Genomic DNA, 17,482 nt, shown 5'->3' with positions numbered 1-17,482 from the left:
ATTCATTGGTAGTTTCTTTTGGCCTTTTGGAGCTTGATACACTGTATTATTGCTCTATTTGTTTGTCGCATGAAATGATTTATGACACAGCATAGTATAATTTTGCGATTTATGTTGCTTTCTCACTGAATATTGGGTATATATTATGGATTAATAGTGAAAATGGCATCTAAGATCATTGTTAATGTGTTGTTATCTAACCATCAGAATGATCAATCTGATGTTTTTAGACACAAATTGGAGGTGTGAATCTTTTGGAGATCAAATTAATGTACTTGTAAATTTTTAAAGACTTTTGATCATTATTCCTTAACTACCGTGTATATGTATGTATAATATCAAGTATGCCTTAATTATTGATATAAAGTACATGTAATACAAAATAAAATACATATTAAAAATAAGTTAAACAATATATTTATTTATACACAGATATATAGTAGTTAATTTTTAGTATACACAATAAAAATGTGTATTATTCATAAAGAGGAAGTATAGAGAGCCAATGGAGTATTTATATAATGTGTACAATGAGGGTACAGAAATGTTTAATTCAGTAGGATATCAGATGTTTATTATTCCTGGTACTTAGATGGTTATTCTGGATAGCATGGGTGTATTATGTTTGAGAAATTAGTAGTATTTTATTTTAAATATTTATTTTTTAACTCATATTGGACTAAATAAATAACTCATTGTACACATTATACAAATATTTCGTTGACTCCTTAGCGGGATTCATATATAAAAGCACATACATGTACAAAATATATGTATAATCTTATTACTTATTTTTATGACTCATTTTTAACGCTTTTTATTAAGTAAAAATTATTATTTTTCTTGTTAATTAAATAAGTTTTAATTTTCTATTTATTATATTTTTATCAATAATTTAAATTTAAAATTTAGAGTTTAAAACGTAATTTTTTAAACTTCTAATATCAAGCTAAATTTTATGGAAGGTTGCACTTCTTACTTTTGCCAAAATACGCTAGTATTTGATATTTTTTATAGTATAATAAAAAATTAATTAATGATTTCCACTAAAAGAAAACAATATGTAGTAAAAAAAAAAGATAAAAATTCAGGTGTAAAATTGATAACAAAAATGAGTGGTTAGATTTTGCTCTTAGCTATTAATTTCATGGAAGTCGACTGCACTAAATTTCCGCCAAAAAATAATTTAGCTGTTAATAGTTACAACTTTTTTATAATCCAATCTACATAGCGTATAACCCTATTGAAATTTCCAAATAAAAAATCGTGAAATTCTCCATCTACCAAAATAACATTCAGAATCTGAATTTCAGATCTCACTTCACTTGTTTGAGAAACAAAAACACAACATTGAATTACCACCCTAACATTTGCTACGATCGGAACAAAGAACGAGTAGCCATCCGCCGCCACCGATCTGCGCCGCTTGCACCATGGTCACCGCACTGAATTAGGAGAGACACTTCATTCTCACTAGGGTTCAGTCAGTGGGTTTCGCAATCTCGTAACTTTCTCTTTCTTGTTCTTAACTCAATTCATCTCATTCCGATCATTCTTTGCTTACGTTATGTTTCGCTTTTACTTCAGATTCCGCCAAACTACTTTGTTTTTTCTTTTCCTTTGGAAATGGCAGCAGCAATTTACAGTCTTTATATCATCAACAAGTCCGGCGGGTTGATCTACTATAAGGTAAGTTCATTTGTAGACTCAACCTTCAGATGATGATTTTAATTTTAATTTTATTTTTATTTTTATTTTTTACTATTACACGTGATTTTGGGGTATCTAAGATATTTGAATCATGAAACTGTTTCAGAATGTTTACCAAGTATGTTGAATCTTGTTGTGATTAGGATATTTGGTTAGTGGGAAAAACTGGTAGCAATTATAGGTGCATTTGTATGAAGTTCCAAAGAGAAATGTAATCTTAAGATGGTGTTGTTACCAAGTATCACTAGAAGGTTGGAGTTAGCTGAGAGTCTGTCTTGATAAGGGACAAGATTGATATGAAGGATGGCAGTCCCAGCAATGAACAAGATCATGGCTGCAAAAACAATTTAATATAGTAGCAGTTGTTTAGTTAAATACTGATTTGAGACTGAGCTGAGATAATTGAGAAATTCGGCTTTATGCTGGATGCTTGTACTGCAAGTTTGTTGTTCTCTTTGATTCGCGAGTCTGTGAAAACTCAGAATGGAACATTTTTTTCTAGTATTGATTTTTCTAGGAAACAAATAGAAAACTCAAAAGTTTCTGTTTTTTTTTTTTCTTTCTCAAACAGTCTATAAAAACTTTAAGAATGGGTTTTCAAAGATAAAATAGTACCTTTTCTACGAAACTGTTAAAAGAAGTCCAATTTCCTTACTGTTGTTATAATTGCAGAATTTTTTCGTTGAACATATATGGAATGTATATATTGAAACTATGTATTGACATCTAGGATTATGGGTCTGCCGGACGAATGGATACCAATGACAGTTTGAGGGTGGCAAGTTTATGGCATTCAATGCATGCGATCTCTCAGCAATTGTCACCTGTTTCAGGTTGTTCAGGAATTGAACTTCTCCAAGCAGACACATTTGATCTTCATTGCTATCAATCACTGACAGGTATATTCTTATAGGGCATTAGTGTTTATCTCTATTATTATGTTAAATTTCTTGTTTATTTGGTGAATAAGAGAGAGTGAATGTATGACATCATTTAGATATAGTAGATTTATCTCTCTTACTGGCTTTTGCAATCATATCACTCACTTAAATGAGGCCTTACAAATTGTCTAGTTTAAACATAAGATTGTTTTAGTATTTGTGGATATGTCAGTATCAGAAATTTTTCTGTGATCATTGTTGGTCACATTACTATTTGTTCACTTATGGTACCTCGTTGAAAAATCGAGTTGATTATTGGGATTTACTTATAGAATCATGTGCTTTCCAAGTTAAAATAACTGAAATCCATTGAGGAAGGTCCAGATAATACTTTGCAGTATAATCATTAGGTTGGAAGATAAAATTTGGTTTTTGTTGAAGAGAATACATCTTTCTTGTGACATGATATACTATTATCATGTGGAAGGTAGTAGATAAAAGAGCTTTTTGTTTTCCCTTTAATAATTCGTCCAACTTAATATGTACACTATTATTTTAGGGAGGAAAAGGGAGGTCATATCCTTGTGGCAGTGCTATGTATATGCTACCATTTGGATTTTGGAGTATTTAGTTGAAGTGCAACTTCTGGTTTTGTTCAATGAACTCGAGTTTTCGACACATGAAAATCTTTCCAGATGTTTAGCTGCCGCTAATAATTTCAACCTGTGTTCCTTTTGCAATATATATTATGCCGTCTTTTCTTTTCCTTGTTGTGAAGTTCCCTATTCGGTTTAATGCCTCGGAAAAATGAATTTAATGATTATCTAATTATAACCAAACTATGATTTATTTTTCTAATACTGATATAAGTCAACGGCTTATGAAAATGATTCTTCTCCATCACAGGGACGAAGTTTTTTGTGGTCTGTGAACCTGGAACTCAACACATGGAAAGTTTATTGAAATATATATATGAATTGTACACTGATTATGTTTTGAAGAATCCTTTCTATGAGATGGAGATGCCCATTCGCTGCGAGCTCTTTGACATCAACCTAACACAGGCAGTGCAAAAGGACCGTGTTGCATTTTTGGGGCGCTGAGTTTGATTTGATTTGATCCTATTTTCTTGTCCTTCAATTTCTATATTCTGATGTGTACATAATCTAACAAGTTTCAAACTTTCAATTCAATTGCTTGTGAGGTACTTCATTCTTCTACAATGACTAGCATCTGTATTTGGTTTTTTTTCAGCAAACTAAGCGTGTATGGGTAACAAAAATATGTTGTTTCATTTCATAGTTTTGTTTTCTAACAATGATTTTCATTTTCGGAATGCAGTTTTCAAAATCAAATTCAAAGTAATAAATCATATTTATCATAAGATTTGCTGTGCATGACGTTCCCCATTTCTGAGCTCTGCTTTTGCTGTAGTTAGCACTAGTTAGAAATGGCCTATGTGCTTAACTGCTTATATAGATGACACTGGAGAATGAATTTTGGTGCGGATTCAATAATTTATGTTCAAGAGGTTTGCTTAACGGTTTTGAATTTTGAAGAACTATGTGGATATAAAGCTTAATTTAGAAGTATATTCTGTTCAGATGATTTTATCAGAAAACAATTTTATAGCAAATAAGCTATTTCTTTTACTCATTTGTATTAATAAGTTTTCTTTGTATATTAATTAGAATATCAAAATCTCTGCTTTCAACTTCATGGAAGATGATAATAGTAAATTTTGAAAATCTTAATCTTTTGCTATGTCAAGTATCTAAAAAGATTGAAGTTATGATTTTTTTTTTCCCTATAATTTGAAACAAATGCATCCTTATAGTTATACCTTAATGGGAAAAGCTATATTGATTTTGCAATTAATTCCAAAAAAGGATAAACCTTCGAAACTTTCAATTCCCTCTAATTGGATTATGAAAATTATTCTCTGAATATTGGAATATTGTATTATTGTATTTGTTATATTTTAGGTTATGTTTTATATTGTATACTGTATATTTAGACTCATCAAATAAAATACTTTAAAACTCAAGTTTAAAAGGATAGATATATTTGGAATTTTAAAAGTGTAAGAAGAGACGAAGATGCTCGAGTTGGTTGCATGTGTGTGCGTCCTATAATAATAATAAATAAATAAATAAATAATTCAGCTATCCTGGACCATAAACTTGCCATCCAAATTCATCCACAATGTCCTTTACCCTAAGAAATGGGACCAAATTTTGGGACAATCCCTTGTGAAGGGAACTTTCATTGATCCCTAAACAAATGGCACAAACCCAACAAATCTGCCCATGTCTTATTGAGCTCCTAAGTTTTAATTAAATATACTACTCTATGTTATGTTACATACCATGTTCCTACTCCTTAGTAGTGTGCTTCCTTTTTCATCTCTTGTTATATTTCTTTTTCCTAATTCATCACCTTGAATAGGAAGAGGGAAAAACAAAAAGAAGGAAACATCATTTTCATATGGAGAAAACCCTTTTCTATATCCTCATGTCTCTAAATTATTATTGACTATATATGTCTATCTACCTTAATTAATTATATAAAGACTAAGATGTATTTTAATTTACACCATGGAAGAAGGTTCATACATATATAAATTGTAAGGTTGTGAAGATTCTATTACAATTTTTTTGAATTAATAAGTTACATATATCAATTTTAAATTTGTAGTATTTAATTATTGTTATATAATATATAATTTGGGTGAAAGATGCCAAAAAAATCCAAAACTGATTAAAGGGGATATATTCTTTAAGAAAGAAGACAAATATTAGATTTATTTTACTATAAAAAAATATTTAAATTTATATAATATAATATATGATTACTATGACTGAAAAATTAGAGAAGAATCTCTTTACAAATTCATGCACATAGAAAATAATGTTTTCCAGAATAATAGAGCGTATCTCGTATGATTGATTTTGTGATAAAATAAAAGCAAGTTAATAGTAGTTTATTATATGATTGATGATTGATTGGTGCATAAAATCTTATGAAGAATTAGAAAATGAAAAATAGACACGACATAGATTAAGATTTGAGAGAAAACCAAAGCTGAAGCTTGCATGTTGCATGTGCTTGTAACGTGGTAGGGTCCAATGTAATTTCACCAGCTATACTTTAGGCTCTTGTTTTTCAAATTAGGCATTGAGATATATATGACAACAGTTTGGTTTTCTTATCAATCCATTTTAAGGTTAATAAAAATAATAACGTGACAATATTATTATTAATTCCTAGACTTTCTACCTAATAATAGTTCTCATAAACGAAATCAAGTTTGGCCTTTCTTGGAAATACATAGTTAAACAGAAAAATCTAGGGGCAAAAAGTGTTATTGGTTAGTTAGAATTGGGGTATGTTTTACTTGTAAGTTGTAACTTGACACTTAATAATCTATAACTATTATGAGTCTCATATAATCAATTTGGATGAGAGCAGTCAGTTAATTAATTTGTTTAAATAACGAAAATTTAAATTTTATTTTATATATGTAGTAATTTATTGGTTAATAATAAATTCTTAAATAAAGTTTTAATTTATAATAGATTAATTTTTAATATGTTGAACTAATTAAAAAATACTGTAAAAAAATCAAATTATGAGTCTCATATTTATTTAGGGTAAAGTATACTTTTTGTTTCTGAAGTTTGGCAACAGTTTCAAAAATACCTCTAAGTTTTATTTTATTTCAATTTTGTCTCAGAAGTTTTCAATTTGCATCAAATATATTCTCGACGGCTAAATTTTCAAAAAAATTAAGACCAATCTAACAATAATGCATGAAAATTATGCTTGATTTGTTTGTGTTGAAGGTTGTTCTTATAAAATTGTTGTTGAATTGGTTTTAAATTTTTTGAAAAATTAGCCGTCAGGGATATATTTGATGCAAATCGAAAACTTTTAGGACAAAATTAAAATAAAATAAAACTTAGGGATATTTTTGAAACTTTCATCAAACTTCAGGGACAAAAAATAGACGATTTGATGTGAAATTGGCATTATCCAAAAGCATACTAATTAATTATTTTGATGTGATTATATAATGTTTCAAAATAAGACAATCAAATTGGGTCGATAAAGAACTTTCTGGTGAATAAAAATTATTTAGGTGAATTTGATATTGATCACCTATTTAAGTCATCAAAATATGAAGTTTAATGATAAAAGATCATATCTATAAATTTTTTAACAAAATAACTCTTCATACTTTGATCCAAATAATTAAGACCACGATTTAAAAATGGACTCACTATGTTTAATGGGTCATACCCCAAGTTTTTAGCTCAAGATTGAAGTTGTGCACCTAGCTCAGAGATGTCTGAGTTAACCTACCTGACCAATTTAGAACTTGGGTGCTATGATTCGAGTCCGACTCGACTTGGGAAGCAAAGAAGAACTCTCCTCCCACTATTTTCTCAATCCATTCTATATTTATTCTGCTTAAATTATTGCTGACTTAACCATTAGAGTCCTTTGCAGGTATTTCTCATCCACGGTCTCAAAGACGATGCGAAGTCACTTTAAATACCTTTATCATTGTCTTCGACATTTTCACAAAAGTCCATTTACTTATAATTCATTTTAGGTATATCTCAAAGCAACAATTATCAGCGTCATAAAAAAAAATCTAAAAATTTTTAGAATATATATTTTAATTTTCAACTTTTACTACCTACATATATTCCTATTTTCTTCTAAAAGGAATTGTGAAAAAGAGAATAAAAAAAAATATATAACAGTAGCAATTTTAGTAATAAATAACACTACCAAAAAAATTAAATTAAATCCAACAATAAATATAGAACCATGAAAGAACTGGAGCCTTTTTAAGTCACAAGAATTTAAGTGGTTAGGAGAGCTGAAAATTTAAGTTAAAATTTTGAAATAGCTGGATTCATTATATCAACTATGAATAAGTAATTGATGTCTCAATTATATAACAATAAGAGAGAAAATTTATTGGAGATGTCCAAGTTTTCTCCAATTTGATCATGCTGTTTCACATTATAAATGGAGTCTGCTTTAGGATTATAATTTTCTTATTTGTTTTAGTTAATAATAATAATAATAATAATAATAATAATAATAATAATAATAATAAAGAAGCACATAAAAAATGGCTAATTCTGATTCTTGGTCATGGTAATAATGAGACTGAATGTAAGGTTTTCTTTTCCACCTCTGTTTTTTACTTAGCTTATCCTTATTATATATCATGGGAATAAAGTTGACATTATTCATTAAAAATAGATAAAAATCAGTTTGATAGAGATGTGAGGAAGCTCCCATGTATGTTATTCAGTTATTGGTCTGAACCTGTTTTTTGTAGCATTATTGCTGTGCAATAATTTTCATTGTACGTGTTCGCCAAAAATTTATTTTATTTGGAGTGAGAAAGAAGTATTTATTAGAAAAAAAAAATTATCACTTCAAATGAATTTGTTCCCTTCATTGTTCTCTTAAATTTTTTATCAGACTTGTTAATTCAAAATTTAATATAATATTATATGGCTAATTGAAGAACTTTGCCTTTGTGACTTATTGGAATCAAATTAATTGAAAAAAAAAAACAATGTTTTTAATATTGATAATTTAGAAAAAGGGGGGGGGTAACTATGGATAATGCATTAGAGTTAAATTTTGTAATTTTTATGTTGATGCTAATCACTTTTCTTAAGTACTTAATTACCAATTGCTTTAATCTTCAATTTAAAATTCTAGACTTCTAATCTTAACCGAATTCTATAAGTCTACCCATCATTATACAATTTTATTTTTTTATTATTTATTTAAAAAAAAGTACTAGAGACCAACACTTTTAATGTAAAAATAGAAAAAGTAAATTAATATTGATTTAAATGTTGGACACCTAAAAATACTATATGCATGTGTTTCGATAAGGGAATCACTCAAATAAAAATTTTAAAAACGTTTTTTTTTAAAGATGTTTTTTAATAATTAAAATTTAACACGTATAATCAATTAAATCGTGTTAATTTTTGTCAAAATTAGACCAGATAAATTAATTTAACCAAAAAAATGATAAACTAAATTTTGAATTAGTCTAAATTAATATTATTTTTTATAAAAAATTACTACAATACCTTTATTATAGAAAATAACTAAAATGCTCCTATTATATATATTAATTTTGAAAATCCTAAATTCTAACATTTTTTTTCTTTGTCGTCATAAGGTTAAGATTTAGAGTTTTTAAAATTTATATATATATATATATATATATATATATATATATATAAAATATAATATTAGTATTTTATTTATTTTTTATAATAGACATACTGTAGTCATTTTTTATAAAAATTATTAATTTAGATCAATTCAAAATTAATTTATTAGTTTTTCAATACAATTGATTTGTCCTGTCTAATTTTAATAAAAATAACACAATTTAACAAGTTATATATATTAAATTTTAATTATTAAAAAATATTAAAAAAAATATTTTTAATATCTTTATTTGAGTGACTCTCAATCGATGAATATAGACTCTTAATCTCGCAAATTAGTTACCTAATTACCTTAATAAGGAAAAAGCTACTTTAAGAAAGCAATATTATTCTAGCTTACATGGCAATGAACCAATAAAATAACATAACCAAAAAATAGGATGAAATAACGAATAATAATATTACAAATGGCATTTTTAATCGTTGATCTCAATTATAAAAATATATAATTAATTAAAATCAACGATTAAAATTAATGAAACATTAATATTCCAAAAACATTTAAAAAATTTTCTATTTCATATAATACTCATTCATTCACTCATGAGAAAAATTCTTCATCTCTTCATTATTTAGACTTTCCATCATAACATGCACCTAACATACAAGTTACAATATAACTTTGTACTTTAAGGGAATTTTTTACAACTTCTTTTTTTTGGGTTGGAAAAATTCCCAGCCGAAACTCTGTCGTTATTGACATCTCTTCCAATGGAGTGGTGATTAGCTAAACTAATGATGAGCTAATCATCAATATTAAAGATTAATTGTCACTGAACGACAAAAGCTCACTTAGTTGAATTAGTTTAGTTTTGAGGTATATTATATAATTAGTCCATTACCAAAAATAAAAAACAAATTGAAAAATCAATTATTTGATGACAAATTAATTTATCTATTTCCACTAAATTTAAAGAACTTCTTCCCTTAGTAAACAAATAATTTTAGTAAACAAATTTCATAATCTGAATTTTATTTTGTGGGTATTTTGGGTATGCAAAAGTCATTATTTTTATTTTATTTTTTTTCCTTCTAACCTCAAACTCCTTTAATGTGTGTTTCCCCAACACGTGAAAATAGAAAATTTCCCCCCTTTGTCCATATATATATAGATTATCCTAAAAACATTAAAACTAAAAGAAGGAGAAGATGAGGTTGATATTAAATATTCAATGCTATTCTTTTTCTTTACTTAATTATTTATTTAATTTTTCCATAGGCAAGTTAATTAGGGTTTCAAATGTGAACCATATTTATTATTACTAGCTTTTAGCCATTGTATTGCATGTGACCTAACTTCAAACATTTTAGCCCTCACCAAAAACTATCAATAATATCTGCCCCATCCCAAGTGTTATATAGTACAAATTTATTAGTTATTTAATAGTAAGAACTTTTTCAAAATTCAAGATATTATTTATATATACACGCACACACACACGAGAAAACAATGATCATTTTATTCTTTTTTTTTTGTTATTTAATTCGAAATAATGGAGATCCTATGATATATCTTCCCTCCCCCGGATTTCTATTTTTGTTTTTTTTTTTAATTTTTCATCACAAGAATACAAGGTGCTAGAAATGTGTATAAAATTACATATGGACTAAATTCAATTTGCTATGCACTAAATGGCATCATAATTTATATAAGTTAAATTTCGTTGGCAGTTAGAAAAACCAAGAAAATAGTACTTGAATTGTCCCAAAGAAGGTGGGAAATAAACGAAACAGGAAAAATTGTCCATTTATCACTTTAACTAATTTTATGTTTTAACTAATTTATATAATTCCACTCATGCATGGTTAGTAAATTCTTGAATATTTTTTTTTACATAAAAAAATATACATTACAAAAAATGTACAACTCTATTAAAAATATAATTATTTATATGGTTCTTTCTACCAACTTAAATTTTAGTTGAAATAGTTTTATACTATAATATCAAAAATTTCTATAATTCAAAAATTTTAATCTTTGTTGACTCTAAAAAAATATAAAAAATTTATTACGCAAACTCAAAAAAAAAAAAATTATACCTAGAAAACGTATGTTAAAAATATAATTATTTATATATATTTTTTTTAATTTATTTAAATTTTTAGGAGAATTAATTCCAGAAAAGATTCTATGTTATGATTTGTCCATTCCATATTATTTTTGTGTCTCAAATTACATTATTATCATCAATTATCCATTTTCTTTTTCTTTTGGTAGGGTGGGGTTGGGGGATATATATTATCAGATATATACATAATGAATTGGTGATTGTGATATATGCAACAACCAATAACCAATTTTAAAAGATCAAACATTACTCTAACAGCAATCATTAAAACAATAATAAAAGAAAATAGGGCAAGCAAGGTCACGTAATTAGTATTATTTATTTCATACACACGAGGATTATATTACCTTTGCATGTGTCAAGCCCAGCCACAACGCACACCTAATAATCCAAATGAAAAGCAAGGCTGTTATACCTAATAAATTATCAAACAAACACTTCTTTATTATTATATAAAACAATATATAAATTAAATCGTTAAGTTAATGAGTATGCCGCCGATTATTTCTTAGTTAATTTAGGAAAAATTATATCGATCATAATTTTTTATATATTTATTTAATATGAACAATACATAGTGACAATTATTTATATATTAAATTTTACATAAGTCTAATATTAATAAGTATATAATTGTAAAATTTTTGTTTACGTATGTAGAAAGTACAAAACAAATGATTTTAACTTTAATGGACATTATATTTTTAGAGATAATTCATATATAATCTATGAGTTTTTAATGTAACGGCTATGTTTACAAATTATATAAATAAAAAATTACTAAGCCGAATCGGACATTAGACATCATTATTTATAAGAAATTAAGCAGGTCTAACTTACTCTATTAACTAATTCAAAAAATAAAGATTGTCTCATATTTATAACGACTATCAAATTTTTAATTTTAGACGATATAAAATCTAATATTATTTAATCTCCTAATGTTTTTCTTCAAGATACTATGAAATCCACAATCTTTCTTGAATCTTGGGTTAATGGAAAAGGGAGATGAATCATGTCATGAAAAATGTTCTTACATGATTCTGCTTTTGATATTGATTTTGCCAATGATACATACATATATAATGATATATGATACTCTTCTGCTCCATGTGCTAAAGATACTCCTTAAGACCCTACACATTTCTATATCCAAATTAAACTCTAAATTTTTTTAATTCCTTTCAAATTATTCCATCTTTTTTTTTTTTTTGTCATTTGGTCGTTGGATATTTTCCATGCTCAAAATGAAATTTGCCTACGAATATTTCGATTAGATAATGCAACTTAATTCCTACTAATATTGAAAATTATAACTCCTGTTAGTAATGTTGATGCATGTGTAATTTTTATTTTTCTTCATAATTTTTTAAAAACCGGCAATTTGGCATATAACAAAAAATATTGCGCTCGTTATAAATGCCATAAACAAATAAGTCTTTTTTTTTTTTACATGTGGACAAAATATAAACATTAGTTTCTACAATTAATTGCAGCTTTTAGTCATAATGAATGATAAATTAACACTAGCCCTCAATATTTAAAAATGACCAACCACGGTCCCCAATCAATTTTAAATACACACTTTGGTTTTTAATAAAATTTATCATTCTAAAAATTTCTTAAAATTATTTCAGTAAGATAGATTTTTTTTTGTGATTTTAATAAAATTTTTAATATATATTGAATAAATAAACCCTAAACCCATTATATAAGAAATTACTCCTAATTACAGAAGGATCAATCCGTTTTAATATTTTTTAAAGTGAACTTAAAAAAAAAACAAATATTCAATCTAAAATTGTTAAAAACTCAAGAATTGATAGTTGAGAACCATTAGATTATGATTTAGTTAAATTTATCAAATCATTTAATGGTTCACAAATATCAACTTTACATAAAAATAACTGCATGCAAGTTTTCACCTCTAAAATTTATTAGAAAATAATTTTAATCTTTAGTATTTAACTTTTTTTTTATATATTATATAAAAGAGATATTTGAATAGTTTAGTGTCCAATTTTTTTAAATGCCCTTCATTATATTTAATTTATAAAATAAAATATTTTGATACTTACTCTCTTGGATTCTTGATTAATTTCAAGTTTATTCTTAATATCATATTTATATATATAAAGGATTAAGAGTAGCAGGATAACACAAATAAAAATTTAAAATATAATGTTGGCATATTAAGAACGATGGGAAGAAATATGGTTGAAGATGCATGTGGGGGGCCATGGCCCACCACCTTAGCGGTTGAAAACACCAACTAGAACCACCGCATGTGCACTTGTTCACTTCTTCCATGGCTTTTTCGAATAAAAAGAAAAAAAAAAGTTTCCACTTCATTTATTTTTAAAAAAAAATCATATTTGAAGTTTTTAACTATGTAAATTATGACACCAATGAGTCGCTTTTTATTTTTAATATTAGAGAAGAATGTGAGTTTTATTGTATTATAAAAGTGAGGAGTGTATCACGAAATTGTGGAGGATAATTGAAAAAAAAATCTAAGAGTTATATTTGAGTATAAAATGTTTAAGAATTAAATTTGTGTTTATGATTTTTTTTATATTTTAAAAATTAGAAATTTGAAGGTCATAATTGTGTTTGTAAATTTTTTTATTATTTTAAAATAAAAAATTAAGAGTTAGATGTGATTTTATAATTTTTTTATCATTTTAAAATTATAAATTTGACCCTCTAATTTATGTACCTGTAAAATTTTACCATAAAATCTTACCTTTAAATTTTTTATTTATACATTAAAAAATAAAACTTAACCTACCCATAATAGTGGATAACACACCATGTTTGTCCATTTTTTAAAAAATTAGCCTCAATTAGTTCTTTAGGATTTATATGACGAATTAGTTATTTACACACATATTAGAAAAAAAAATATCAATTTTTTATGGTAGTAAATAAATTTGTCCTATTAAAAAATTATACAAGATGAATTCATTATTATTTTTAAGTCTTAAGAATCTTGTCTTGTATTTTTTTTCTTTTGTTTTTTCTGGAAACTCAAACACAATTAAAAAATAATGAGGAAATTTTCCAACACAAAAGTTGTTAAAGAAAAAATAAAAAAAAGGCGCCCAAACTTAAATACATGTTAAATTATGAAAAAAATGTTAGTTATAAATAGGGGTCCCTCATACACATTAGAACTCAGAGCAGAGGAAAGGAACAACAATTTGAACCTTCCCCTGTTTCTTGCCAAAGGCTTAGAACAAAGGAGAATGCCACAGCAAGAGTTTTCAATGGCTCTAATGATTCTTCTCATTCTTCTCTCCATTGACATGATTATCATGCAAGGTGCCACAGCTGACTATGGTGGTTGGGAGAGTGCTCATGCCACTTTCTATGGTGGTGGTGATGCCTCTGGCACAATGGGTCAGTTTTTACCTTCTCTTTCTTTTTTTTTCTTCTTAGTATATTTGAATAATAATTTGTAAACCATGTTTTGTTTATTATAAAATCGTTTATCTCAAAAGTTTAAGCAAATAGTAAGATGCATCTAAATAATCTTAACATTTTCTTTCACGTTCTTTTTTCTTTTCTTGAGATAAAGAATAAAATTTTAAACTTTTTGGTTATAAAAGCTTTGATATTATATTATGAAATTATTTATTCTAAAAGATTAAACCCATAAAAATCACATAAATAATTATATTTTTATTATTTTTCCGTGCTTATTATTAGAAAAAGATTATTATAGGTAATATAGTGAAATGTTATCTCCTAATACATTCGTAAATTTTTTATTTATTCTATTTTCTATTTTTAAAATCAATTTTTTTAAAAAAATTTGAATTTATTAAAAAACCAATATATGTAGACATAATATTATTTAAATATATTCACTTTTCAATGAATTAAAAAAGTGAAAGTGATAGTTAATATAAAAAAACAGAGTACAATAATAAGTGCATTTTGGTTTGGCATTTACCCTTTTTTATTATATAGGAGGTGCTTGTGGATATGGGAATTTGTATAGCCAAGGTTATGGAACAAACACAGCAGCATTAAGCACTGCTTTGTTCAACAATGGACTAAGCTGTGGATCATGCTATGAGATGAAGTGTAATGATGACCCAAGATGGTGCAAGCCGGGTTCGATCATCGTCACCGCCACCAACTTCTGCCCGCCGAACCCGGCTCTGCCCAACAACAATGGTGGTTGGTGCAACCCTCCTTTGCAGCACTTTGATATGGCTGAGCCAGCATTCTTGCAAATTGCTGAATATAGGGCTGGAATTGTGCCTGTTGCTTTTAGAAGGTTTGTTAGTGTTCAAATTATCTTATGCTCTTAATTAAGCTTTCATTAATTCCCTAACTAGTAAATACAAATGTGTTGATCTTTATTCAACAAAAAACTTCCAAGTTTTTCATTATAAATAATATTTAAGAAGTACGTTTAGAACAATGAAGAGTGTTAGGACCAGCAGAATTTGCAATGTTTAACCGTCAATTATCTATTATCAATATTTTTAATAGTGTGAGATGACATCTAATGGTGTAGGATTAATAATTTTTTTTTATGATTAAATACTGACCAAATTTCAACAAAAATGCTGGCCCCTGAAATACTATCTACTTGCACATAACATGTATTTTATATTAACAGTTGATTTTTTGTATACACATAACATGTTTATTTTTTCATAAAAGATAGTATTTCTTATCTAAATTCTTTTCATTCATAGTAGTTAGAAACTTTTTTTTCTTTAAAAAAAATATTATGTCATTTGAAAATATAATATTATTGATTTTTTTTTATGCGGATTTTTCAGTCTGTCAGACAAAAATGAAGAAAGAGATGATAATTTAATATAATTTCTCATATTTATGGTATATTTGATCATATATAGTTAATAATATAATTATTAATTATGGTGTAAAAACATTTAAAAAGGAGAAACTTATAGGTTGATGGAGGAATTATTTTGTACCATAAAATTATATTGTACCAATACAATACATCATGACCTATTAATGACCATAGGGAAACTAGTGTAGTTTAGTTTCTACCTTGTCTACATTTAGTTCCAACTTTGGTACCATAAAATTGATGTTGAGTTAAAAAGGTAGGAATAGCATAATTTCTTAGCTAACAAATTTAATTTACACACAGTCAAGGTATAAAAAAAGTTTTATAAAAATATTTATTCGAATATTATCAATTTATCATATTAGTGAAAATGTTTTTCTTAATTATAGCCACTTATTACAAAAAAATCACAAATATAAATAAATATTCAATTGAATTTTCATGTAAAACTATTTCGGAATCAGACAAAATCTAAGATAAAATATATTTTTTTTTTATTCTTGAAGTTTAATAAAAAATTTAAAAAATATTTTTAAATTTTATTTTGTTTTAATTTTATCCTAAAATTTTTTATTTGTATTAAATATTCTTGGCGACTAATTTTTTAAAAAACTTAGCATTCATCTAACAACTTGATTTGCTTATATTGAATGTTATTCTTATGAAATTGTTATTGGATTGATCCTAAATTTTTAAAAAAATTAGCCGCAAAGAATATATTTAATGCAAATCGAAAATTTTTAGAACAAAATTGAAACAAAATAAAACTTACAAGTATTTTAAAATTTTTGTCTAATTTAAGGGACAAAAAATATACTTTACTCTAAAATCTATATTTAATTGTTAATTATATTATTACCCTCATACCTAACTAATCTTTAGTATCATTTTGTGATGACTATGACTATAGAGTTCCTTGCATGAAGAAGGGAGGAATAAGATTCACCATTAATGGCCACTCTTACTTCAACCTAGTTTTGGTAACAAACGTTGGAGGTGCTGGTGATGTTCATTCAGTTTCCATCAAAGGATCAAGAACTGGGTGGCAATCAATGTCAAGAAACTGGGGGCAAAATTGGCAAAGCAACTCATACCTCAATGGTCAAACCCTCTCATTCCAAGTCACCGCCAGTGACGGTAGAACTGTCACAAGCTTCAACGTGGCACCATCTAATTGGCAGTTTGGTCAAACCTTCCAAGGAAGCCAATTCTAGATTTTTTTTTGAATTTGGGTTTAGTCTAGTAAAAAAAATTAAAAAAAAAAAGAAGTTTCTATACTTAACGATTTAAGGAAATATATTATTTATACTTATTTTTGTCTCGTAAATTAAATTAACACATGTTTTTAATTTTTAGATGAGATATTCAATTCACATAAATGAATTTTATATCCTATATCTAAAAATAAAAAATATGTATTTACAAGCTAAAATAAGTATATAAAATTTGTTTCCTAAATTAAGTTCCTTAATGACATACCCAAAAGAATGTCATTAGAGGAATTAATTCATATATATAAGTTTGTAATTGGGATTATGAAAGGCCAGTGTTTTTATTTTATTGGTCTGCAAAAATAGCTGAGGTGTTCATATAGCACCCGCTGGTCTCTTTCTCATATATAAGATATGGATGTTATATATGTGAAGAGTTTATATGTAATTTGAGTATTGTGATACTCTTCCTTTAAGAGATGTATCT

General features: G+C 26.5%; 2 protein-coding genes across 3 annotated transcripts; both read left to right on the top strand.

Annotated features, from left to right (window-relative positions):
• The first annotated feature begins 1,238 nt into the window (after positions 1-1,238).
• On the top strand, positions 1,239-3,885 carry LOC130961062 (uncharacterized). Of its 2 annotated transcripts, none has more exons than XM_057886723.1 (4): positions 1,239-1,487; positions 1,588-1,689; positions 2,441-2,609; positions 3,498-3,885. In XM_057886723.1, the coding sequence occupies exons 2-4, from the start codon at positions 1,627-1,629 to the stop codon at positions 3,692-3,694; spliced, it is 429 nt and encodes a 142-aa protein (XP_057742706.1). In that variant the 5' UTR covers positions 1,239-1,487; positions 1,588-1,626; the 3' UTR covers positions 3,695-3,885. The 2 variants fall into 2 exon arrangements, with proteins under 2 accessions (XP_057742706.1, XP_057742697.1); XM_057886714.1 differs by having other exon boundaries at positions 1,252-1,504.
• Positions 3,886-14,134: 10,249 nt separating this feature from the next.
• On the top strand, positions 14,135-17,224 carry LOC130975561 (expansin-A8-like). The gene is made up of 3 exons (XM_057900355.1): positions 14,135-14,346; positions 14,920-15,232; positions 16,695-17,224. Exons 1-3 carry the CDS (start codon positions 14,193-14,195, stop codon positions 16,996-16,998), a joined length of 771 nt encoding a protein of 256 aa, XP_057756338.1. The 5' UTR covers positions 14,135-14,192; the 3' UTR covers positions 16,999-17,224.
• The last annotated feature ends 258 nt before the right edge of the window (positions 17,225-17,482 follow it).

This window comes from Arachis stenosperma, chromosome 1 (genome assembly GCF_014773155.1).
Source record: "Arachis stenosperma cultivar V10309 chromosome 1, arast.V10309.gnm1.PFL2, whole genome shotgun sequence".
NCBI lineage: Eukaryota > Viridiplantae > Streptophyta > Magnoliopsida > Fabales > Fabaceae > Arachis > Arachis stenosperma.
Note: the sequence above shows the minus strand (reverse complement) of the source record. Positions and strands in the feature narration are given on the sequence as shown.

What these genes read in the sequence shown, in the direction of transcription:
- LOC130961062 (XM_057886723.1), top strand. Translation starts at nt 1,627, where the DNA reads ATGGCAGCAGCAATTTACAGTCTTTATATCATCAACAAGTCCGGCGGG. An exon ending in GCGGGTTGATCTACTATAAG is followed by an intron (nt 1,690 to 2,440) that starts GTAAGTTCATTT and finishes ATTGACATCTAG; the next exon opens with GATTATGGGTCTGCCGGACG. An exon ending in TTGCTATCAATCACTGACAG is followed by an intron (nt 2,610 to 3,497) that starts GTATATTCTTAT and finishes TCTCCATCACAG; the next exon opens with GGACGAAGTTTTTTGTGGTC.
- LOC130975561 (XM_057900355.1), top strand. Translation starts at nt 14,193, where the DNA reads ATGCCACAGCAAGAGTTTTCAATGGCTCTAATGATTCTTCTCATTCTT. An exon ending in TGATGCCTCTGGCACAATGG is followed by an intron (nt 14,347 to 14,919) that starts GTCAGTTTTTAC and finishes TTTATTATATAG; the next exon opens with GAGGTGCTTGTGGATATGGG. An exon ending in GTGCCTGTTGCTTTTAGAAG is followed by an intron (nt 15,233 to 16,694) that starts GTTTGTTAGTGT and finishes CTATGACTATAG; the next exon opens with AGTTCCTTGCATGAAGAAGG.